The sequence below is a fragment of the Hirundo rustica genome, chromosome 5, assembly GCF_015227805.2.
Source record: "Hirundo rustica isolate bHirRus1 chromosome 5, bHirRus1.pri.v3, whole genome shotgun sequence".
NCBI classification, from domain to species: domain Eukaryota; kingdom Metazoa; phylum Chordata; class Aves; order Passeriformes; family Hirundinidae; genus Hirundo; species Hirundo rustica.
Window position 1 is genome coordinate 54,778,991 of NC_053454.1, and position 24,699 is coordinate 54,803,689.

Sequence of the window (24,699 nt, forward strand, 5' to 3'; positions counted from 1 at the left end):
CAAGGCTGTCCCTGGAAAAGACAAGTTTTGAAACCCCAGCATAGCCACCACAGGCGGCTTCCACGTGTTCCGAGTGGCAAAACTTCACCGCGCCTCCAGCACTCTCTGGAGCGGGGCTGGAGCGTGTTACAGGAGTATCTTTTACTGCCATTTACTTTCCCAAAGTGGAACTCCCAAGTTGCCACATTATGAGTCAGACTGTGGAATTCTTGAGGTAATGGCATCAGGATCTTCTAAAGCCCTGGGTGACAAGGCATGGACCTAATTACTGCCATTCCATGGGCAAGGGCAAAGAAAGGCCTCTGCAAGGAAAGGGTGAAAAGCAGCTCACTGCAGTGATGAAGAAACCAAGCTGGATCACTCAGCTCCTGTCACTGTGGGGACACAAGGTTAGTCCAGCCATTTTCCTAGGGGAGTCTCCCTGACCTGGGACAGGCTGTGTGCCTAGCCCTGCCTGTGTGGCAGGCGATGTGCAACAACTCCCAGGCTTCGGAGCTTTTGCACCTGCGATCCCTCGCAGAAACCCCCATGGGTGCCAGAGATGGAGGATGGCTCAATATGTTCATCTCATTACCCCTGTCAACCAGGGCCAGTCCATCCTGCTGAGACCTCCTTTGGTCAATACTGGCAACCTGCAGCCCCCCTACAATGCAATTAAATGAAATGAAGATATGAGACAATCTGGAGCTGTCAGCCCAGCAACATAGGCAGGAGAAGGGCCTGGATTTCTACTACTGCGTTCATAAGCATGCAAGTTTTATGGTAAAGACTTTATACTGAAAAACAACCAGCACTAGATTATAAAAGTACAGAATTAGAATTTCTTTTTTTTTACGTTGCTCTTACTATCCAGACCCTCACAAAGTTTTTCAGCAATCCATAAGAGTGCTTCTTCAAGGCAGCTGAAGGTACTTTTTTATCTTTGTAGAGACAAAATGCAAAACTGGTAAACTCGGATTCCCTTTGAGCTTGAGGCTAACACTTCAAAGCAGCTCAGGAGAAAAGTACCAGAAAGACCTTAGCAGTTTTTACCCTATTTCCAACATGGATGTTTCTAGGACTCACTGCCCAAAGCAAACAGGTACCTAAAGAAGTGAGATTTTTCAAAGATGCCTAACTCCCTGTTTAATTTTCTACACACAGGGGCTGTAGAATTTAGTTTCTTGTATCTCTCATGAAATACAATCCTTTTCATTTTACCAACTCAAGTGTTGTAAGAAGCTTAACTCTTGTGTTTGCAAGAATTTCTGACAAAAATTACTTCAGCATGTGTTGGTTGGTGATTTTTTTTCTTTTTTTTTTTCTTTTTTTTTTTTTTTTACTCTGGGTGAAGTATGTGAAGCCTATCAGTGCTGCAATAATACTGTGTCATTATCTGCAACACCTTAAACCCATCACTCAGACAAGAGAAAAGCCTTGGAAGACCCTCAGTTCCCAGAAAAATGGAGATGCTGACTGGAAAACTGAGATTATATTCACTAATAGTAAAATAGCTTCAGTAATAGCTGAAGCAGAAATTGTTGGAAAATCTCACCTAGCACAGCCTGAGATCTAAAGTGCCATCTCCAGATTTGATTAAATTCATCCAATACCTAGCAGTAAGGGACATAGCTCATTGGATTTAAATTATGTGATGTTGCTCCTCCCACAATTAATGTCAGACCAGTACCCCCAAAGAGGAATTTATCCCTTAGAAGAACAGGTATTTAAGGTAGGCAGGGCTTTCTCATTCCCTGAAGAAATGCATTTCTCTACTGACTGCAAAGGAAACCTGAATGATGCCTTAGGTGGAGGCTTCACTTTCAAATACGTGAAGGTAAAAAGCTGATCTTTAGTGGCTGCATTATTCATTGAACCTGTGAAATCTTACCTCACCTCCCTTGTGTTTCTTTGCAGCCCAGATGATGGATAGTGGATGGTCTACCAATTTGTATAAATACCTAATTCATTTTCTAATCTTAAAAAAGCCCTGACGTTACCCTGGGGCAAAGACTTCTTAAGGTTAATTACACATCATGTAAAACTCTTGCAAAACCTTATTTAAGTTAGATGTCTTTCAATTTCCCAGAGTACCTTCTCCTTCCCTGATGAGAAAGGATTGTTCACATTACCTTCTATATTCCTGTGGTATCTCCAGGCCAACACTTTTTCTAAAAAGTTGCTAAAATTAGCCACTTATAGCCTTGTTTAGATGCTTAAGGAATTTCAAAACCAATTCATCCTAAGCTCAGGAACCGATTTTGCACTGCCTATCCTTTTAAAACCCCAAGAAATACCTTTTTGTCACAAGGAGACCGAATTGCTGGGATACACGTGGACAACCTAAAACAGTTACAGACAATCTGCAACTTATATTACATGAAGCAAATTATTTCCATGTACCTAGATTAGCAATATCCTGAAATCTTGAAGCTTTTACTTTTTTTTGCAGCAGGAAAAGTAAGTCAAGAATTTACCTTCACATGAAGACTGGTTCGAAAATGCTGCTGAACAGAGAAAGTCTGTTAAGAAAGCAGCTATTCAGCTCTCATTTAAAAAGAATAATGGCTGGTCTCCTTATTCTTTGAAAAGAGCTCTTAATTTAAAAAAATAAAAATTACCGAAGTGTAGTTTTGAGCCACATTTAGAGTAAACTTAGGCCTTTAATGAAACCCTACATAACTAACTGACTTTACATATTATAATTTTATACAACTCTTTACGTTTTAACTCTACTTTACTTAAATTTATCACTCTTTTGACAATTCCAAGTATTTCCCCATCTCTGTGATAGCAGGAAAAGGCTCAGTAAGCACATGGACTGATGCCTTGGGCCTCAAAATAACTGTCTGAAAAGCAAGGAAAAACACCAAAGTGAGTATACAGGACCTTTAGTAGCTGTTAGGGGTGATGAAACGCAAATAAAAACAGATGGATGATGTGCCCCCTCAAAAGCATTCAGAAAGACCCATGGATTTAATTTTAACATGGTGCAAATAAAGCAGAGAGGCAGATGTTTCCTGCAGGCAAGCAGGAGGAAAACACAAAATAAAGTGTGCCATTGTGTCTCCTCACTGCCTGCCGATATGAAGTAGTAGGGATGTTTTGCTTTCTTTCTTTTTTTTTTTTTTTTTTTTTTTTTTTTTTTTTTTTTTTTTTTAATTTCAAGGATTAGAAAAAATTGATTTAATGAAGGAGTTGGAAAGTCCAGCACTCCCCTCATAAAGCAAACGGGTTCATCGTTAATTAGTGAAGGAGCATCTTCATGGCAAGAAAAATCAATAGCAAGCAATAAAAGAGTGCTTAAAGGATTTTGCCTTTGCATTTCGTGACAAAGTTACCACCTTGATGGCGTGAAGCCAAATGGCTTCCTAATCTTCCTTAGGCGGCTGGTGTTCATCACACAGCCTTCCAAGTCATCATTTACAGCCTCATCTTCTGGCTCCTGCACTATCTTTGACAGTAGGTGGCCAGTCCCCTCAAGATACCTGTAACCATCTCGGGGATCAGTGAGCCTGCCGCAGCTTCATTTGCAGGAGAAACTCCTGCTTTTACATGCCTTGGAGATCTGTAAAGGTTGGGGCTCTACCAGCGGGCATAAGGGTAATTTTATATACACTGAAAGTCACAGCCACTCTTGATTTCCACCAATAGATCTGCAAATATTATTCAGAAAAATGAGGCCAAACCTTCCTTGGCCCTTTGTGAAGCCTAAGCCTATGATTTGGGGCAACCTGTGGCTAGACTTTTCTGCCAAAGGCAAAGCATCATCCCTTCCCGCTCAACTCACCCAGGGAAGTCATGTCCTGCTTTCTCAGACTTGTCCTTAATTATTGCAATTGGAAAGAGCAATTCTCTTAAGTTCATCTCATTTTCCGTAAGTAATTAATTACCCTCAGAATTGCTTACCCTGTTTGTTTCCTGCCTCCTAACTTTGCAAAGGCATGGCACAATTATTCAAGCCACACTGATGTGTAACCACATATCTAATTGTTTCCACACTATATGGATCCAGCAAAGCCTTTAGACACGTTTGTATTATCCAAACAGCACCAGCAGGGCTTGCTGACAAAGTACTTAAAATGTATGGCCTTTTAAAACAATAATCATGATTTATGGGTTCACAGAAAGACTGTAGGTATTTAATATCTTCCAGGACACTCTCTCAAATCAATAACCACTGATTGATTTTTTTTTTTTTTTTTTTAGATTCAGAAAGGACGACACCTGCCAGTGGGAAGATTAGTGCTTTACAATCACCATTCAGCATTAACACAACCATCACAAAAAAACATGGGTAAACAACCAAAACCCCAAACCAAAACAATCAGACCTCAACCAAGTCCTCCTGTGAAAAACCAGAACAGCAGCAGATTGCAACAAATGAAATCAGATGCTGCCATCAATATCTCTGGGGGAAAAAGGCAAGCGGTCTCAGATGTTTTTCCAGTACTGGCAGGGCTTCTGCCTCTGAGGTGCTCACAAAGTTGGCCTTCGGGCAAAATATAAATGTGCCATACCTTTTCTTGGTAGGAAGCTTGTAAATAATTCATTTTGTGCCAACTCCGAGTGGTTTTTCTGGGCTTATTCTAGGCTGCCTGTTGAAGTTTGTTCATGAAGAGATGCAGATGAAGGCTATATAGGAGTAGCACTGAGTTAACCAGGGGACTAAAAAACATGGCGCTTTCTTACACAGGATCCAGGGAGATCTGAGACAACTCCTGGCTTGTTCAGCCTGATAAAGAGAAGGCTGAGGGGAGACCTCACAACTGCAGTTGCAGCTTCCTCAGGAGGGGAAGAGGAGAGGCAGACACTGATCTCTTCTCAGTGGTGACCCGTGGCAGGACCCAACAGAATGGCCAGAAATTATGTCAGGGGAAGTTCAGATTGGATATCAAAAAAAGGTTCATTATCCAGAGGGTGTTTGGGCACTGGAACAGGCCCCCCAGGGGAAGTGGTCACAGCACCAACCCTGACAGACCTCAAGAAGCCTTTGGAAAATGCCTTTTGGGTGTTCTCCTGTGTAGAACCAGGAGCTGGACTTCAATGTTCTTCAAGATATTCTATAAATCTATGATTCTATGACCATCAGGCTGTGCAGACATGGAAGTCTCTCTAAAGGCCATATGCAACAACATAGATCATGGCCAGAGCTCCGGGAAAATGAAAATGAGGGAAGAAGTTTCTAATGCCCAGCTCAGTGGAGGGGGAGATTTTCCAAAGGAGGCAAAAGCTACTCCACATTTTCCAAAGTCACTGGTCTTTGGAAACCCAGATCATTTGGTTATACTTGCAAAACACTCCTGTTAAGATTTTTGGTGAGTGAGAATGTGCTGTCTGCATGTCCCAAACACTGTTTAAACACACTTACGTCTCACCCAAGTTTATCCAGACCCAAACACTGGCTTGGGAGCCTTTTTGGTCATTAGGATCAGATTATCCTCTCCTGGGAACAGGAATCCGTGGATGATTCCTTTCCAGAAGCCATCCCTGGAGCTGCTGTGCTCTGAGCCTGCAGTCCCCAAAAGTCAGAGGAGTCCAAACATGCTGCATATAGCACAGCTGGGTGGGAAGGAGAGATTTTTCAACACCCTCTTCCTGAACAGCCCACTCAGTTAATCTTTCTATTTTGTTAGTAGGGCTGTATGAAAATCTTAAAGGAGAGCTCACTCTTGTACAGGCACTGTTGTTTTATTTAAGTCATAGGTAATGTCCAGTCAGGGCACGGGTGCATGAAAGCTCCCTCTCCACGCCTGCTGCTCCTAACAGGAAGCGTTCATGTTGCCAGACTCTCAGCTTTTACTCCACAAATCTGAGACCTCTGAAGATAAAAGAAATGGACCTTTTGCACCAAGATGCTGTGCTGGGCAAGCTCCCAAGAGCTGGACCCCTTCGTGGTACCGTGTCCTCCCTCTGCACTCACAAGCAGCCACAAACTCAGAGGTAATGAAGGATTAAAGTGTTGCTGTTCTGCAAGTCCAGTCCCCTGGGTGAAGCCAATGCAATATTCAGCTCCAGACCCTTTGTCATCACAAAGTATTTCCATGTTGTAGCATTTTATGAGTAAAAAAAGAAGATCTGGAAATCAATAGAGGATCTTAAATCTCCATAGAAAAAGCTGGAATAATCATTATTGTCTCCTACTTTGTTTTGTATCCAAAATGGCTAGAACAAAGCACAAATTAATCTTCCATTAGTAAAAGCATACCTGCTACAAATTGTTGTTCTTCAGTGGTAATGTAAGCTCTTCATATCAAAGGCAAAAAAAAAAAAAAAAAAAAAGCGCTTGCATTTTCCGAGGTCTAACTCATTTCCCATTGCACCAAACCTAGGATGTTTACTTTTTTCTGCATTTCAATCAGCTGAGTAAATAAAACTAGACTGGTAAACCTCTGCTCCTGCCAGCATAATACCACTGTGTTGAATCAAGGATTTAATTTAAACATTTCTGCAGATGATTTTTGGAAGTTCTATTTAACCTTTGTTTTCAATTTTCTACCTAACTCAGGACTTTTTTTATGACTTGAGCAAACCCACAGGACTGAAACAACAAGCTAATCTGGGGGCTGGGATTAGTCATGTCTCTTTAAATAAAATACATATGTTGAAGCACGAAAAAGAGCAGATAATCACTTACACCCATACAACATATGGGGAGAGCAGGCTATGGCAACAGTTTTGAAAGATGCATATCTTCAAAAGGGGCTTCTCAGTTTTATGCCTGGTGCTCCCCATCCTTCACTTCCCACAACCTGGGCCAGACGCCCTGAAAGAGCCCAGACTGGGCTTTGCAAGGTTATATATAGTAATAATCAAGGTTAGATCTTTGCATTTGGCTCCTACTTTTGGCTGTTAAGTTGTGCATTCTTAGATTTACTCCTTGCAAGTCTTTGAGCAATAGACTTCTATGGAAAAAAAAAAATACAAAATAGAGGAGTACGGTGTGAGTTTTGTTTCCACTCAGACTTGAGAGAACATATACGTTTTTGTTTAGTGATTACATCAGGGCTGTGTGCCTTTAGCAATGGACCATTTGAAACTTCCATGGCAGCCAGAAAGCTGAGAAGGGCTCCTTTTGGTCATCTGAGGATTGATTTCTGAAGGCTGCAATGCAGGACATTTCTGCTTCATCCTCGTTAATGGGATTTCAGCATGTGTTCTTGTGAATCCAGACACAATGCCTAAAAACATTATCTCTGGTGTGCTCAGAATAAATACATGTTTTTCTAGGGAATTTCATGGTTTTGATGTAGTGCTTATTCTTTCATTGTGGAAGATGGGATGGGAGCAGGTTTCCGCAAGAGGAAGAAAATCGCAGCAGAACTACAGAGATTAATGCCAGGATTAAACTGTCTCAAGGACCCTAATTAATAGCACCTCTTTAGCAACAAAAGATGCTCCCAGCTAAGATCCTGGGCCTCCCTGTCTGAAGGAAAGAAAATTAAATTTCCACGATGACTTTCAGGTGAGTTTCTACTGCACTAAATGAGTTTTTCCAACAAACCCAGGACTACAGCCTCACACACTCCCCTTTAAAGGGTCCCCACATGTTGTGCTTTCTAAAGAGCATCCAGGTGGCCTAAGGCACAATCCAAGCTATATCCTGACTAAAACAATAACATAATAAAATGGAACAAAATGGGAAACAAACTGGCAAAGCCCTTTGCCTCTTGCCTTCTTTCTCGTGGGTCTGTAACTGCTCTTGGCAGCTACAGCTGATGTGTTGCGCTTCCAAATTAAACAAAATAAAATCTCCTTGCCACATACTACGGCACAGAAGAATGTCAGGAAGTCAGGTCCAGCCTGGGGAAAACGCTAACAGACTCAACCACAGCCAGGCAGCACCTGGGAGAGAAGGGAGGGATGCCTGTGGGAACTTCAAAGGAAAGGTTAGATCTGTAAGGAAAATGGTGGTCTCTGCTGAGAGAGATCCTCTCCCCTCCAGCCATTTGGAAAAGTCCACTGTAACTTCAGGTGCAGCAGCTGCTTGCCATTGTTGATGAACCCTCTTAATCCGCTTGTAGGACTTGTCTTTTGTGAGCTAAATGATTGCTCTTCCCTCCCAATTTCCCAACAGTTTTCCATGTTGTTAACTAATGAACCCCACACAGTGCACAATGAGAGCTTGCAGTGAGGACAAGAGCTCAGATTTGACTAGATCTCCTCAAGAGCACATCTGGATTACCATCAGTGTAGCTCCTCTCTTTTTCCCTTCACTATAACCACGACGATTTGAATGAGCAGTATTTAAACGGCTGCAGAACAAGCACCGCACTGCCACAGAGGGCAAAGGCACTTCGAGGAGGGGCTTTGTCTGAAACCCTGTTTTGCACAGAGAATGGTGGTTAAGCATCTGGAAAGGTGGATAGTTTGTTGTGCTGCAGCGTCTGGCATGGGCTGGATGGAAACCTCGTGTGCAAGCTGTCACAGTACACACCTAACCACCTGGAAAGGAGTTGATGGATGGAAAACGGAAGAAATGCGCCGGACTATTCACATACAATGAATTTTCCGTTGTCACATAAAGTTTCCTACAGGAATGGGAATATGAAAAAGATTCAGTGTAGTCTCGTCTACGACAGCCTGAGACATTTTGCATGTCTAACATCTTCCCGGCACAATGGAAAAGCACGGAGAGACTCTGAGCCGCTCGGCTCCAGAAATCTCTCCACACAGCAGCAACCTCCGGTAAAGCAGCCTCACAGCTGCTCTAAAGAATTCCAGCTGGTAACACATCCTCATGAGGAGCCATCTGCATCAATACTGTGCTGATATGCCTACAGTCTCCACCCCACAGGCTACAGGTGCAAGCAGCACAGCAGGCTTTCGCCAACCAAGAAGCTTACGTAGTCCCTGGCTTGAAAGATGTGCCTCCCCTGCAAGCTCGAAAGGGCTGGGGGAATCAATCTTCCAAAACAACGCCTTCCTGGGTACGTTTGTTGACAGTAAATTAGTTTGTGCTCAAGAGCCTTTTTGTACACCCTTTGCATTCCAGTTTCTCCCTCAGATGGGCCAGGAGTGAAATATGTGTGATGTGGGCAGAGCTAAGGACTAAACAACACTCCTCTCTGCCCACCTGTGTTTGCCAACACGCCACACGCAGACGGAAGAGCAATGGCCACAGTGGACTTCAAGCACCCAGAAAAAGCCATTGTAAAAGGCTGGGAAGGAAAATCTCCTCCTAGCCTGTGTTTGGGGAAGCATGGTAAGAATCTGCCATACACCACCCAGGAGGCAGCTGTTTGTGCATTCTTGTCTGTGCCACTTCACACTGAAGAGACCTTTAAAGGGCAGAAGAGATCCCCACTCTGGATGAATCCTTAAAATTTCTGTGTAAATAGGAAGACATCAAACAGAACTTTTTCATAAGGGCCTAGGTAAAAGCATGCTACTTTTGAGGATGGTACCTCTCATGAAATGGAAGCCAATGTCTTCCTGGCATCAGTGGCAGGCACAGAAACTCTTGCAGCTCTGAACAACATATCCCACACACACAGGCTCACATCTTTTCCTGGCTACATGCCTCAAAAGCAGGACTAGAGCACGAATCTTGCTGTCTCAGTGGGCACAACCCACTGAATCAGCTCAGTACCAACCTGTCATAGGAAGGATGCCAATGGCACTGGGGGAAGGACCCAGATATCTGGTTACCCTACCTCCCTCCTGGAAGTGCTGGGCTAAGCCAGAAAAGTTAACAAGGACAATAATAAACCAGCTCTGTACTCATCAAATCTCTTGCTGGGTAAGCCCTGGGTAACCAGTGCCCCACCACAGGAATGTCAGAATCTCCCATGCTGGCACAATAATCCAGGGACTGTTCCTGAAGGTTAGGGAAGTTTATTTTTATAACTTTGCACAGTGCCTACAAATCTATCAGCCACACAACATCTGGTTCAGGCACTGCCCTTTGAATGGCTTTTCTGTTGGTGCAGTAATTAAAGGTATCCCAGGTGACACCTGATCCCTTATCAAGTTCATTAATTTAAGTGGAGTTATTTGGCTCTCTATTTTCTATACTTCATAATGTATTTCTAACCTTTAAAGTGACATAGGCAAGGACCAGATTGCAGGGGCGCTTATTAACAGCCTATTAAAATATTTTATGGCCTTTATTTTTACGTTGCCACAGGGAATCAAGTATTTTGCTGTTGTTAAATAGGCTCAGGATTTATGTTGCGAGAGCTTCACCACAGCCTAACACAGAGCAATGCTAGGAAATGAGCTGGGAGAACAAACTCTCATTCAGCTCTCCATGTGCTGTAAAGCTGTCACATGCAGATGGCAGCAAGGGGCCCTCCAATGCAGGCCCTTGGTTCGGTTTGTTTTATTAAATATAAACTGACACAACAAGATGCAAGGCTCTGGGACCTGGGTGCCTTTTCACTAACCCTGTAGACCCACGGAAGGAAACTCAGAAAGGATCTTTGTGGTCCCCTGCAAAATAACCTGTTCTGTGGCTTTTTATTCCATGGATGCTGTAACACATCCATGTTTTGCATCTAACTTAGAACCAATGACTGCGCAGGAAGACCACGATCTTACCTGGAACAAACTACGATTGTATCTAGAAGACAACTATGATCTTACTGCGTAATTTTCTAGAGATTGCAAGCCCCTCGCTTCCCTAGGAAACCTCCCTCCAAGGTGAATTCCCCTCTCTGCTACAAATCTGCACCTCCTCCTAACTCAAGCACATCCAATAGTGAGACAACACATGTCTTGAATTTAGAGACTTAATGATGTCCTGCTTAGGTATTCAGATTACAATCAAGTCTGTTCTGAAATGCTTGGTTTGATAAACTTCCTAGGGTGAGCCTGGCATCTTCCCGAGTTTATGTTATGTTGCTCTTATTTTCTCAAGCATAAAAAGTAATTTGTAATGAAGCAGCACATTTGGAAGAGTATCAGCAGCATACTTTAAAGTATTTTAATTGCTTGTGTTTTCAAAACGTTTTAATGAAGTCAAATCAGGAATAGACACTTATCTGCCAAAGAACCTATAAAATATTTTACAATGACATTATAATTGATGCAACTGGTTGTATAAATTTCCTGGCATTTTAAACAAAGATACTAGAGATTAGCTCAAGAAGATTATTCAATAGGCATTTATTATTTCTGCTTTAATTATAAGGGTTTTGTTGTTTTTTCTTCCCAGTTTTTAATTTAAATGTCATAATGTAAGATGATTTTTGTGTGGGCAACCTTAGAGAGACTGTTCTCAGCAAGCAATTCCATAGCACTAATGCATGACAAGTAGCCATACTGATAAATGTTATTAAATGTGCCACGCCTTTCATGCCTCATCCAAGACCAAATGACGGACTATCTTTCTGGGATCAAACCTGGACATCCAGGAGGGATTGCTCCTCCAATTTCACTATATAGCAGAGGGATGGCATGAGAAATTGAGTCTCCCTGCAGAGCAGACTCCCCACAACCTGGGCGAATGAGGGCTCTGAGGGTTTCTGAGCTCAGTGAGATCTCCTGCATTTGTGCAGACCCCAGTTCCCTTTCCTCCCAACCCTCGAGGGAGAAGCTGCACCCAAGAAACTAAAACATCACCCAAAGGACCACGCCAGGTCGTGGCGCACCAGTGGCACCGCAAGCTGTGCCTGCGGAGAAAGTTTCTGGGGGGGCCCTGACCTGGTTCAAATGAAAGCTGTTATCTGCAAGAGCGGCTCAGCAGTGAGAACAACAGCCTTGATGAGAGCTGCCTCGCAACTGCACAATTCAGACACCTTCTAACAAGCTCCCCTTACGCCTCTTCTCCCTTTCCTGCCACGAAAGAGAGAGGAGAACCCACTTCAAGCCGTGCTGCACCATGCTCTCCTTTCCTGGGTGAGCAGTAAAGCGCTGACTCCCAACAATTCCCTCCTCCTGAAGCTCATTAGATGGTTTTATTAATTAGCAGGCTCCTAATCTTATCATGCGCTGCACCTGAAATCTCGCTTGTGTTTTTGAAGAGAGTAATTAAAGCCAGAGGTAGTTGAATAAACAGGCACTGACAGAGACTAATACTCTAGCAATATAATGAAGCAGCTTGCTAGACAGTAAGATGCCCAGGCTCAGATGTTAACCCGGTACAAGGGCAAACAAAACATGCTTTGGCTGGCAAGCACATCCACCCGCTGATGTGGGCACCCCCAGGTAAATCCTCAATAACTTTGCTGAAAGCAATCAGGCTCTGGGGGAGAATTTGGGTCATGGAATCTGTCAGGGGCCAAAACAAACAGCAAACAAGTAAGGCAGCCGCCCTCAGAGCACACAGAAGTAGTAATAATCAACAGTTTCAACACCTTCCCTGCAGAGACTGCAATAATTAACTGGTAATTATTGGGCACATTTTCCTTTACATAGACTAGAAGGTTACCTGCTTCAAGGACAGAAAATGTAGCTTTGCCTCCTTCATGCAACATTGAATGGAAAATGCCAACAATGGCAGCCAAATCCCAGTATAGTGCTTCATCATCAGCCACTTGGCATCTTTTTGAAACCACTCTGCAGTGCCATAGCCCAAGATATTATCCCTGGTACTGCTGCTGGCAGAGCTGGTTCCCCTGTTTCGCTCCTCAGAGGAATGAGGGAATAAACAGCAAAAGACAGAAACAGGCAGATAAAAACCACTTACTTGATATTGTCAAGACATCCAGATTCTGGTTTCAGTATGGCAGTATGATGAAACATTTTATAGAGAGCAATCCCAAGGAAGATGACATTAAGCTGCAATGGAGGGGGGAGAAAAAAAAAAAAAATATTATGTGACACAGCACAATGTGATGGGGAGAAAGTCAACTCCTTCTCTGTAACAGATGGCTTACTGTAGGAAATTAGCTCACAGTACAGCTTTATAGTGACTGAATCACAGAAAATTTCTAAGCATTTTATAAGCTGACCTGGCCTGTAGATTACAGGACTGGTGATGCCACAGCCTTACCAGAGCTGTGGCACTGCTGATACAAGGCTGGTTCTAACCTCAACTGTAGTGCTTCAAACTGCATTATGGAAAATTAAAAATACTTGCTGCAAGGGCTTTCCTGTGTCTGAGAGGTGTACAGTTGTGAAAAGTCACTCCAAGCATCTTACTTAGCCAGGCTCATTGTAATGAAGCATAAAAGCATCTTTTTCTGTGAATACACCTTTTAAACCCATTGTAACGGGGCAGATGGATAGGGAAATCACAACTGATGCTTAGCACAATACAAAGTTGAAAAGCAAAAAGAAAAAAGGGTTTGATATGTTCTGTAAAAGATGTTTCCATGCCAAGGCAGCCAATTCCTGGAAAGGAGCTTCCCAAAAGCCCAGTCTAGGATTTGAGACATAATCAAAAAGAGAAGATACCTTTTTATGAATGAATTGCTTAAGGGAAAAAAAATAACAAAACCAAGAGTTGTAGTTTGTGGCATGGGCCCCTTCCTGATGTGGAAGACTGCTGAAATGGCTCCCAAGTTGCAGGAGAGGCAGAAGCAGAGACAATGTCTGCATTGAAGTGAGAGTGCCTGGTTTTCTATGCTAGCCAAACTGTAGTCTAGTCAAAACAAAGGATGGTTTATTTAAGCCATATTGTAGTGATTAAAGTTTAAGAAAAACTCCAGCTGTCTCTAAAGTTGGGTTCTCTACCTTGTTGCTGTGTTAGCTGATATGCTGGCAATGTGCTAAACATGAAGTCACACAAGTTTCAACTTCTGCTGGTTAGGAAAAACCCTCATCAAACTTCTTTTCCAGTTTGGACTTTCTTTCATCCCATCCTGCCCTGCTCCCAGATTTCCATTTATTTATTTATTTAAAAATTTTTCATTATCAATGCAAAACTTCACTCTGGAATTCAAAAAGGGTGTAAGTAGTGAGGCATAAAAACAATTTGGCACTTCTAAATGTCCAGTGGTATAGACCAAACTCTGCAAGTGCCTGTTCTGAAGCTCCCTGGTCCATTTTGATCAAGTATTTTGCAATGCCAAGAGCCTCTCATAATGAGGGCCTAATTGCTGTGCCAGGTGGGGTCAAAGAAGAACATGCCTTCCTCAAATTAATCTGTGTAAATTAAAGATAAAGAGAAAAGGGACAGCAAAAGTTTTATTTCTTGACCTGAGAGATGGAGTAGTTAATTAGGAGTTCTTACCATAATTATCAAGGTCGCCGGTCCTATAAAGCTCCAAATGAAGTAGGTGTCAAGTCGGAGCCAACATCTGTAATGAAACACAGGGGAAAGAAGGCATTCAAGGACTGCACCCAGGACATACATCAAGAGTGAGCCAGTGACAGAGAAGAATGTGAGCTGCAAAACACGCCGGTGGGAGACAGGAAATATTACATTGCTTGTTCATTTAAATGCTGAATTATGTGCCCAATTTCTGACAGCGCTATTGATGGAGTAAGATAATTACCTCTGGAGGAAGCAGGGAGAAAATGGCACAAGGCCTATTTGCTAAGGCTCTCTGCATCTGTCGGAAAAACTCCTTAGACTGTGGCTTTTTTTAAGGAAGGGGTCTGAGGAACATCCACAGAGCTTCTTTGCTCTGTGCTCCTCTCTGCTCCCCAGCTCTGATGCAATGCAAGCTGTCTGTCAGCTGTCAAGCGAGATGACATTTCTCCAGCAAGTACATCAGAAAAACTTTGGTGTAAATAGGAAGCATGAATTGGATAACAGAAGGCTGAGGTTTAATTAGGTTCAGCAACTTCTCCTTTAAAGAGTTTTATTTCTCTGAACCTCCCCAGTGTTTTGTTTCCACTAATGTTTCCAGGGTTGCATATGGTCTGCGCTATCAAGAAGTTGATTCATGGCCTAAAACTAAATTATTAATCGCTTAATTTCAACTGCATTTAATACTCCCCACATTTTTTAAGGCCCCTGGGAAATTACATTTCCATTCCTAGTTCATTCCAGGCGACAGGAAGATAAAATGGAAGTGACTTGGTACAAGACAGACGAATGTAAATTCCAAGAAAGTTTCACACGATGTTTAAAACAATATCTCATCGTCTTTGCAATGCTGCAAATCACAGTTCCGTTTATACACAAAGGACTGAGAAAGCATAAAACCACTCTTATACTAAACATCCGATGCAATTTCATGATTAGGCAAGTGACAGGAACTGTATATATGAATTTATCATGGTGGTGGAGATAGCAGTTTTCATAAATGACAGCTCTAGTGTATGTGCCTAATTTTTTTTCCCTTCCAATGGACTCTGCAAAAGGCAGAAAGGTCTGTGCCAGCAGCCCCATGGGAGATGATCAGCAGGAGATGCCTGACGAGAGAATAAAACATGCCCTGAACCTCTGTGACTCGGAGAAGCCAAAATATGAATAAATTCAAATATGCAGAGAAAACTTCTCACTTCCCTCCCTGACCATAAAAATTTCAGGTCTCATCAGCGCTGGAGAGGTATTGATATATATACATACACTCATAATGTTATTTGTCACAAATTAAAATACTGTCACTTCCGTGACTGCCATTCCTGAACTGCCTCTGCAGCTGCTCCTCCGGAATCTTCATGTGATAGCATCAAAATCTTAATGCAGGAGGCAAACAGAGGCTTTCAGAGCGATTGCTGGGAAATCTCGTTTCCTCCGTGGCTGCTGAAGTTCAAGGTGATTTAGATGCAGCTGGTAATGGAACAACATGAGTGACTCGAAACTACTTGAGACTGATTCCCTATAGGAAAAGGTTTATGTGATCATGACATCTGTGTAAAACCCATAATAACATCTGAAATGTCGCCCAACTGCAACTAGATTTGAAAAAGGAACAGAGGTTTCAAGGATAATGAAGTCCCTGTAAAAAGTGCCCCCCCATTCCTAAACAAGGATGTCCGCATAGCAGCAGCTCACGTATTTACACGGCATTTCAGACTTTATACCTACCCCATCCCCCCAGGAAAAATGAGTAACTAGTGCTTATGCCTCAGCTGCTGCATATAAATCACAGAATGTGCAGCCCCATCACTTTTTTCTACAGATAATGAGTGCTGGTGTGTGGGAGAGGACTCAGAGGGTTGTGGGGGCTTTATTTTTTTTTAATGAAAATATTTTGAACTTTTTTTCTTTTTGACAGTTTAACATGCAAAACAACCCCCAGCCCCTGCTGCCCAGGAGTTGGGAAGATGGTATTTTAGTCGCCATCAACTTGGTTTTCCTTCAGCATAAAGAGTGACCTGGCTCTTGGAAAGTCTGGGGAAGAGGAAACACATAAACCCTCTCTTTACTTCTTGAAGCACGGTGACCGCCCTACATTCACATCTGGTGCAGCTGGTTTTGAATACATATAGATTGGGACATGGGGAAAACCAGGGAAAGCTGAAATACAGAATGAGCAAAAAGCTGTGCCAGGCTCAGCAAAAAAGAGCAAAGCAACTGGTTCCTTTTTCAGACAGCAAAAAGAATGAAATTTTCCACTCCACTCCCCTAAAATATCCGTCTCTTCAGTTGCAAAAAGCAACTGAATGGCAAGAGATGGATGCTGTGGAAGAGAAACAGCAGAGGAACCAGGGCTTGCCATCAGGATAAGTGGGGGCCAGGCATGGAGCAAAAGGAGCCCTAGGAGAGACAGCTTCACCTAAGCTGGAGCATAGCTTGTGAAAAACAGAGAAGGCTTTTTTCAGGCCCCTTTGCACACTTCAAAGAATGCAATGTAATTTTTTATTTGTCTGAATAGAAAATTCGCCTTTCTATGAAACCATGTATGATGCTCAGTCTTGGGGGTCTTAAAAAAAACGCTGAGGTTTTTGGTGGTCATCAGGAAGAGATGAAACTTTGAACTTGTTTAAGTCATACTTCATTAAAAATGCAAATTAAGACCAAAACATCAAAACACAGACATCCTGCCAATTGCGTTGTGAAGCTGTAAATTGCTAATCAGACAAGTACCACACTGAGCTTTTCTTGCCTTAGAAGACAAAAACCCACACACACAATGAGCTGCATAAACGAGCTCCTCAAAACAAGGAAGCAATCAGGCAACTCACTTCCCAGAGTTGCTAATCTTGGGCTGCCGAGTTACTTGTGACCCTCCACACGCAGCTGCGCTGTGAGCACGGACTTACCACATTACGAGTTTAGGCTGCGCTGCCGTTAAGCAAACGAGCTCCTTCAGGGCAAGGCAAAGGATTGTCAGGAAATGTGTGAAAGTAGGGAGAACTGCTCAAAACCCCACTGCTTCTTCTAGGAGTCACCCCAATGCATTCAGTTCTTGTGACAAGGTCCGTGGCACTGCCCTCCTCTACTCCTTAATTTTCTCTTTTTCCACAGTGGCAACTCGCAATATTCACCTAAAGCTTTGCCCAAATAATAAAGACTACAAAGAGTTTACTCTATTTTCTGCATGAAGAGAAATCAAATACTAAACTATCCCTGGTGTGCATTAAATATAACCAATAAACAATCATTAGCTGCCATTGGACCATAAAATCTGAAGAGCCCTAAACATATCATGTTGTCCATGGGAGCTCAGTGGTTTGTTTCATGTGGCTGTACAGCCTCCTTGTCAGGGTGCAGTAATGGGATCTTTTGCACCAGACATGCCTTTCAAGGGTGCAATACAGGTTCTGCTTAATGGAGTTCAGCATCCACATAGCTCACACTTCCTCTTCCAAATACTGGCAGCAGCACTGCAAATAAAACAAGCTCAGTGGAGCCACCCAAGACAGACCACATTGTTAGAAGCTATTTTCTGAGCAGCATTTACATGCATGAAATGTCGGCGCCTGGCTGATGGACTCGGAGGCTGTGTACATACACAGGGCTTTCATTTTGTTTTCTGACAGCTGGATTGCTTACCGTGTATACCCTGCTTTATAGCATTCCAAAAGGGGGGAAGAAGGGGGGGAGAAACAAAAGAGAGATCCCTGCCATGATGGATTTGATCACCAGTGGATGAATATACCTACAAGTGCATTTTCTAAAATATATTGAACCACTCAAAGCGTGGCTGCTTTCCTCTGCAATTTGTAAGAGGCTTTGATATGAAACCCAGGAAAGTATGGAAATATGGAATAGCTTCTTGCTGCTCATTTGGGATGGCCTGCTTCTAGCATGAGTCCTCTCAAAGGCTGCAAAAGCCGTAATTGAGCTTTTACTGAATTTAAGATTCAAGTTATTTTCATACTCTAACTACAAATGCAAATACTATTTTTGATACTATTTTCTTTGCATTTTGTAGTGTTGCCCACCATGACCCCTGACATCATATCCATCAGGTCCATTTAACACACAGGATAAGGCAAACAATGTATCTTTTTAATTTATTTTTTTTTAAGTGCAATCCCATTATCTTCTTTTTTGCAGCAAAACTTGAGCTGTGGCCATTTAAGATCCAGCAGCTGAAGACATGGCCTGTAAGAAATGGTCACTTGGAAGTTCATGACAGCATTGCCAGAATCTCTTTGGAAATGTGGGGGAACCACACTGTCAGCAGTGAGGCTTCCTGCTTTTCATCTCTACTTTAGAGGTTACAATCAGAATAAAGTGAGATGCAACATTTCTGATATATCTGAGGAAAAGGACCAAGCACAGTTGAGCTAGCCTGAACGGGATGATCTTTTAAAGGAATCACTATGCTGCTGCTTAGTCATAAAAGCAAATTAATCTCATAATATAAGGGGTTTGAACTGTTATAAAACAAACAAACAAACAAAAGTAGGAAAAGGATCAATCCCTATCCTTGAAATAATTAAGTGTGTAAGAGTATCTTTACAAAGCAGCTACTCCAAAATGCCCATATGAATACTAGGACACGGGACACGCTGGAAAATGACAAGCAGCAAGTGATGAGTAAAGCAACAGAGGGAGGAATGACTGCCTGCTCCTGGCTATGTAATCTGGGCATGTCTTACAGGAGGGCTGGATTTAGAAAGGAAAATGAAATCAAGAAAACCCTACACTGCATGTTTAGGCAAATCATTCTGAGATGTATGAATGGTGGCACCAAATGCCAGGCAAAAAACAAATAACACTAACAGCTCCATGAGTCCTCCTTAAACAAATGCAGTAAATAATGGAGGGAGGCAAGTAATATATTCCAGAGGATGTTTTACAAAACCTGGCAAAACCAAGTAACTTCTTGCAATCAAATTATGTATGCCTGGCATATAGTTGACTACAAATTCTAATCAGTTCTACCCTTCTAATAACATTACACTGAAAAATACATCATCATCCATCAACCAGATGGAGCATGATAGTTATACAAAACATATTGTATGGTTTTTATTTACTTCTATGAGAACGTGATAAAATTGTGCATTCTGGAATTAAAAATTATAAATAAATATTTTAGATTTGCAAATCTCTGTAAATATTTATTTGCAAAATATTATATATACATGTTTAATCATTAGAAATACCATTTTGTGCTGTGGGGAGAGAGACATATTTTATTGGCACACACACAGGACTGCTGCCTCTTCAATGCCAAGATAGCGAAGTGTTCGCCTTCAGTGAATTTCAGCCAAACTTTCTCCCTCTGTGTTCCATTCCATGGAAACATTTGGGCACCCAAGGTCTGTTTGCAAAAGCCAAAGGGTGAACAGTGTGGAAAGCAGCCACAGAATACTACACTGAGAACTGGACAGGTAGGACAGTGCTCCAGCAATGGCAGGTATGCAGGAACTGACTTTCCAGACAGCTGGAATATGTTTGAGGCTCAACGTGCCTGATGTAGGCCACTGTGAAGGGATATCTCCTCCACAGAAACACCACAGTTAAGAATAAATTTGTCCAAAGGTACAAGACAAACTGTTTCCGTACCTGATTCAATAGGTGCTTATATAATGCTCAAGAGGGGGAGTGAATAGAAGAGCCTGTTGGGGCAGGAAGCAGGTGGCAACTGATGGAAAATCTTCAAAAATGGCAATCAGCTGTTGTGTTACTTATTCTTTGCCCTCTAGGCCTGTAAAAGTCAGTCAAACTACTTTGGATGAATTGGTAGAGATCCTCAAAAACTTACACCCTCCTACCCTTATCTGTGTGGGCCATTTCCTTTCCTTTCCACAACGCGTGACACTCATACAAATTCAGGTCCCTGCTCTCCTACTCATGGGAGGAACACAACACAAATATCCATCTGGGATCCAAGCCTGCCTGCTGGCATGGTAATGGATCATGAGCAGCTCCACTGCTCTACAGATCTGCTTTTTCAAGAAATAAAGGTTCTTATATCCCAATAAGGTTTCAGGCAAAAAATCTGCAAGATTTTTTGGAGTTCAAATGCTGCCATGGCCTGACGATCTATGCTAAAAAAGAACTTCAGAACCACCACTGGCTCACTGCTATATATGCCTTCATATTTAGCCCTTAACTCAGTTAAAGGGAGACTGGAAAGGCAGACTGACAAGGGAAAGGAAAAAAAGGTCAATAAAAACACATGGTTAATTCTATTGTAGCAAAGATGGCAAAGAGAATCAAAGGCTCAATCTTTCCCTGCTTTCCATTAGATGGTGTTGCATGATGATCTAACTTGTGCCTTCATACCCGCTTCAGCAATGTTGAAAACACTTAAGAATGTTCATAAAGATGAATGATATAGCTGTTCTGATTTGCAAAGAGCCTAATGCGCTCCACAGTCACCACTTATTTTGCTTGCAGGCTCTGTTAATTTGATAGAATGGTTTAAAAAAAAAAAGAGGAAGAATGCAATATCTTCATCCAAATAAGAAATACTCTTTGGTTAGAGAAGGAGGATATTGCTGATATAGTACCAAACTGAGACTTGGGACAGTCACCTCTGCTGACGTTATGCAATGATGTGACAAATTTTTTCTTGACTGACTTCCCTGGAAAATACCTTTGCAAATAATTTCAGAGTGGGGAATTTGTCCTGCCAGAAACACAGAGATAAGGCAAGGCGTGCCTCCTGGCCGAGCTCTGCCTGAGCAAACTCTCTGGGCTCCTCACATCCATTTGTTGCCCCCACTCCCGTCCCTGCTGAGCAGGGCCAAGCAATTCCAAGGTCACTCACACTTTGTCCGTGCCGTAGCTCCGGTAGTCCACCGCTGCCGACACGGCCACAATCAGCGCAGGCATGCCGTACCCCACCAAATAGAAATACTTCCTCCGGGAGTGCTCGCTCTCAAAAACCTCCACCAGCATGATGTAGAGCTGCACTCCCTCCAGGAACATCCAGGTGAAAGCTGCCAGGAAGAAGAAGTGCAGGAGGGCAGCAAAGACGGCACAGGCAATCTGCAGGAGGATTGAAAAGGCAAAGGAAGGAGTTTGTACCATGATTAATTAATGCAAGAGTCAGGAGTACTCTTACTTGGAGGCTTAATAAAAATGAGGGTGTTCTTATCTTCCATCTCCAAAGGAACAGCCTTTTTTCACTTGGAAAACATGCATGAATTGTTTTAAAATAGACACACATTTGCATATATAAACGGTATTAAAAGATACAAAGGTAGGCACATACACAATCAGGCAAATAAACGCATGAAGATGTACATAAGCTCGTTTCTACAACCTACTTATTAAACAAACACACACATTATTGACAAGCAACACACATACAGCCCCTGAAATCACAGTAGGCATCAGCACGTGAATCCCAGTTATCAGCCAGGGGCCCAGCCCTGTGAGAATTCCTGCATGGAATGAAGACAGTGCCAGAATGTTTCTCACTGGTCAAACATTGCTGAAGCACTGAGACAGGAGCCTGTGACAGAAGCAGAAAGTGCTTTGCCTCTTACCGGCTGGTCAGACCGGTTGATGCCGATGAGGAAGAGGAGCTCTGCCACGAAGAGGCTGATGCACAAGTTCTTGTGAATCGTGTTGCGGTCGCTCTGCAGCCCACGGAAGAAGCAGAAGGTGAAGATGCAGATCAGGAGGCAGACCAGTGAAAGCAGGATGCCAACCCAAGTGATGAAGTCTAGGAGCAGGTCGTGGACTGCATCACTGTGCTGAAGGTAAAATAAAAAAACTCATCAGTTGCATGATGCATGACCTCCCATGCATCCCAGCCACAGAGTAAGGTTGACTGTGGCACAAGACACCGGTACCAAAAAGATTAAATGGACCTAAATTTGAACCCTGCAGCAAGAAAGCTGCAGCCTGAAACATAGACTCCAAAGTGTCTTGCAAGCTGCAGGTGCCCTGAACAGACTGAGACCCCAAAACCTTGCAGAAACATAATGTCTTTGGATGAAAATACTGAGATCTGTCAGGGCTAGCCTTGCGTGCGGAACAATCTTGCACAAGCATGGCAAAGGAGTGCCTGGATGCACGGTATAAAGAACAATTGAACAGAGTGATTCGAGTGTAAAAAAGCATTTCATGCTAACAACATCATGTCCAACAACTGCAAGTCCATTACAGCCATTTGCCAACAGTGAAAAAAGACTCTCTTTAAATGTTCAGAGATGTATGAGCTTGGAGGCTTTGGAAAGAAAGAGACTGCTTGCATATTTTTTTTCTTTTTCCACAGGGGGAAGGAGAAAGGAAGTTTGATTTTTCTTTTTCAAACCCTGGAGTTATATTTTAGAACTCCTGGGAAGTCAGATTGATCCTAAGAACATTACCCAGAAAAAAACATGAATTTGCTTTTAAACTGTAACAGAACAGAGATTTTAAGACAGCCTGGAAAGTAACTGATTCTCTGTGATGAACTTTTAACATAGATGTACTTCAAAGCCATGCAAACAAAGCCAGTGCCAGGCAACAAAGTTTTGTGAAAGGCAGGACAGGTGAGCCTTGGCTCTGCTGACAAAACACTGCTGCACTGCTCCTGAGCTTACACGGCATGTCCCTCGTGGAAAGAGGAGGCACATGATGATCCCCTCCTGGTGAGAATATCCCGCCAACTTCTTCCTTATTCAGGCTGTAAAACTCACCCAGAACTCCCCAAGCTTCCACCAGATGTGGTGAAATTATAGATATCATTACTTAGCAAAATGTAAATAAAACATGAGAAATACATGGTGAGTCACGAGATGACTGCTTGGGTGCAAGTGGTAGGAGTCAATGAGCTGAGGAAAAGAAAGACTGGCTGGAAATCTCTGGGGGCACTTCACAAAGACCAGAGCAGCTCGAAGCTCAGCTTTGTGGTCCACCAAGTTGTGTCATAAATGGAAATCACATTCTCCACCATTTCCATGGCTTGGGCACTATGTAGGCTGGTAAATACAATAGTGTCACACTTCAAAAAGCCAGGGCAAAGTGGAAATCGTTTTCTCTCCATGGGATAAAAGCTTATGACAGATGGAGAGAAAAGGTGATTAATTTATCTGTTTTCTTTGCCTGCTTGCCAATGATAAAGCCACATCAAATGTCAGGTGTTTCCTGATATATGCTCTGCTATGTCGGCACCTGCAAGAAACATCTCCAACCTTTGAGCTCTTTGGCTTTACCAGCATGACTGATAGGCATCAAATGATAATGAAAGACGTTGAGTGATTCTCTGCTACAGCCCTTCCATGCTGGAAGTTTTGTCTCCAGGAAGACTCGGAGGTGGAGAGATGGAGGGCTCCTTTGCCCAAACCCCCTTGCATCTCTCTCCAACTATTTCCAATACCTAAGGAACTAGAGGTCACAAGTCCAACAGGGAGACAAGAAATCATTGTGTGCTATCCATGGCTCATGACAGAAATGCCTATTCCAGCCAGCTCATCCAGCAGCTCCCAGAAACCTGACAAGATGAAGCACATCATTTCCCTGGCAGCTGCACATTGCTTTATCTCAGTGTCATTCCAGCTCATCCATCCCTCTTAACTCTGCGGAAAAATGTTAATGCAAACCTTGCACCTTGCAAATCATTCATTCTTTTGTCTGAGGCTGCAGAGGAATGGCAGGAGAACATCTCCCTGAACAAGCCCTCACCTGATTAGATTGGCCTGCCAGACTGCATGGACCAAGAGCTCTGGGGCTGGGCAACAGGACAAGGCAGATAATGCAGGTGGATGCAGGGAGAAAGAAACCAGGCAGACTTTGGCCAGATGCACGCACCCCACCCAGATGTGGCCAGATTCATCCATCCCAAGACAAATTTAGCATGGTGCAGGGAAAATTCTCCAAGGGCTTCTTCCCCTAGGTAAAATAAATCTCACAGGTCCCAACTCCTGCACCTCTTATCACAATACCACAACTCCGCTGATTTTAAGACATGATGCAGGAATTACAGGTATTTTTGCTCTTGGAGAGCAAAACCTACCATCTCAGTTCTTTGTCTTCTTCAGGGAAGGGCTGCTTGCTCAAGCTCATCATGCTTAGCGATAAACATGCTCATTGCTGTATTATTATTACTATTATTATTGTTATTATTATCACTCTTATTGCTTTTCTTTTTAATATTAATCGTAAAGATATTACTGATTTTATGTACATAACACTCATCCCTGGAGTGCCTGGAAACAACCACAAAAACAACTTCTCCATAATTACAAACTCCCTCCCCAAACTCAACAAACTCACAGAACAAACAGAAAGGAATAATAACAATAAACTGGGAACAAGAGCAATTTAAAAAACCTCAGGGGAAAAAAAATATGAATTTTTAGCTTTTCTAGTAAAGTCCAAGAGAAGAAGTGAGCTGAATTTTAAAGGCTGGGTACACTCCAGCTTGTTTGGGATGCCGAATTTCAGGCGCTACTGCAGACCCAATGGATCAGGGAAGACTTGATAAGCACTGGCATCATTCCCATGGCAGTGCAAACTGCTCCTTCCGGGCAAGGCACATCCAGAGCTTGTACACCAGCAAGTACAACAGAAGGCAATTTGCCTTTTGCTGGAGACTG

The 24,699-nt window shown here is 42.8% G+C and overlaps 1 protein-coding gene across 3 annotated transcripts in view; it reads right to left on the reverse strand.

The window, feature by feature from the left end:
* The window catches only part of ADGRL3 (adhesion G protein-coupled receptor L3), a 479,174-nt gene that overhangs the window by 33,381 nt on the left and 421,094 nt on the right, over nt 1-24,699 (reverse strand). For all 3 annotated transcript variants that reach the window (XM_058420608.1, XM_058420609.1, XM_058420610.1), the window contains 4 exons: nt 21,661-21,870; nt 20,937-21,157; nt 14,099-14,165; nt 12,611-12,702 (listed from right to left, as the gene is read on the reverse strand). In XM_058420608.1, the coding sequence (XP_058276591.1) occupies nt 12,611-12,702; nt 14,099-14,165; nt 20,937-21,157; nt 21,661-21,870 (590 nt within the window). The remainder of the gene's footprint in view (nt 1-12,610; nt 12,703-14,098; nt 14,166-20,936; nt 21,158-21,660; nt 21,871-24,699) is intronic.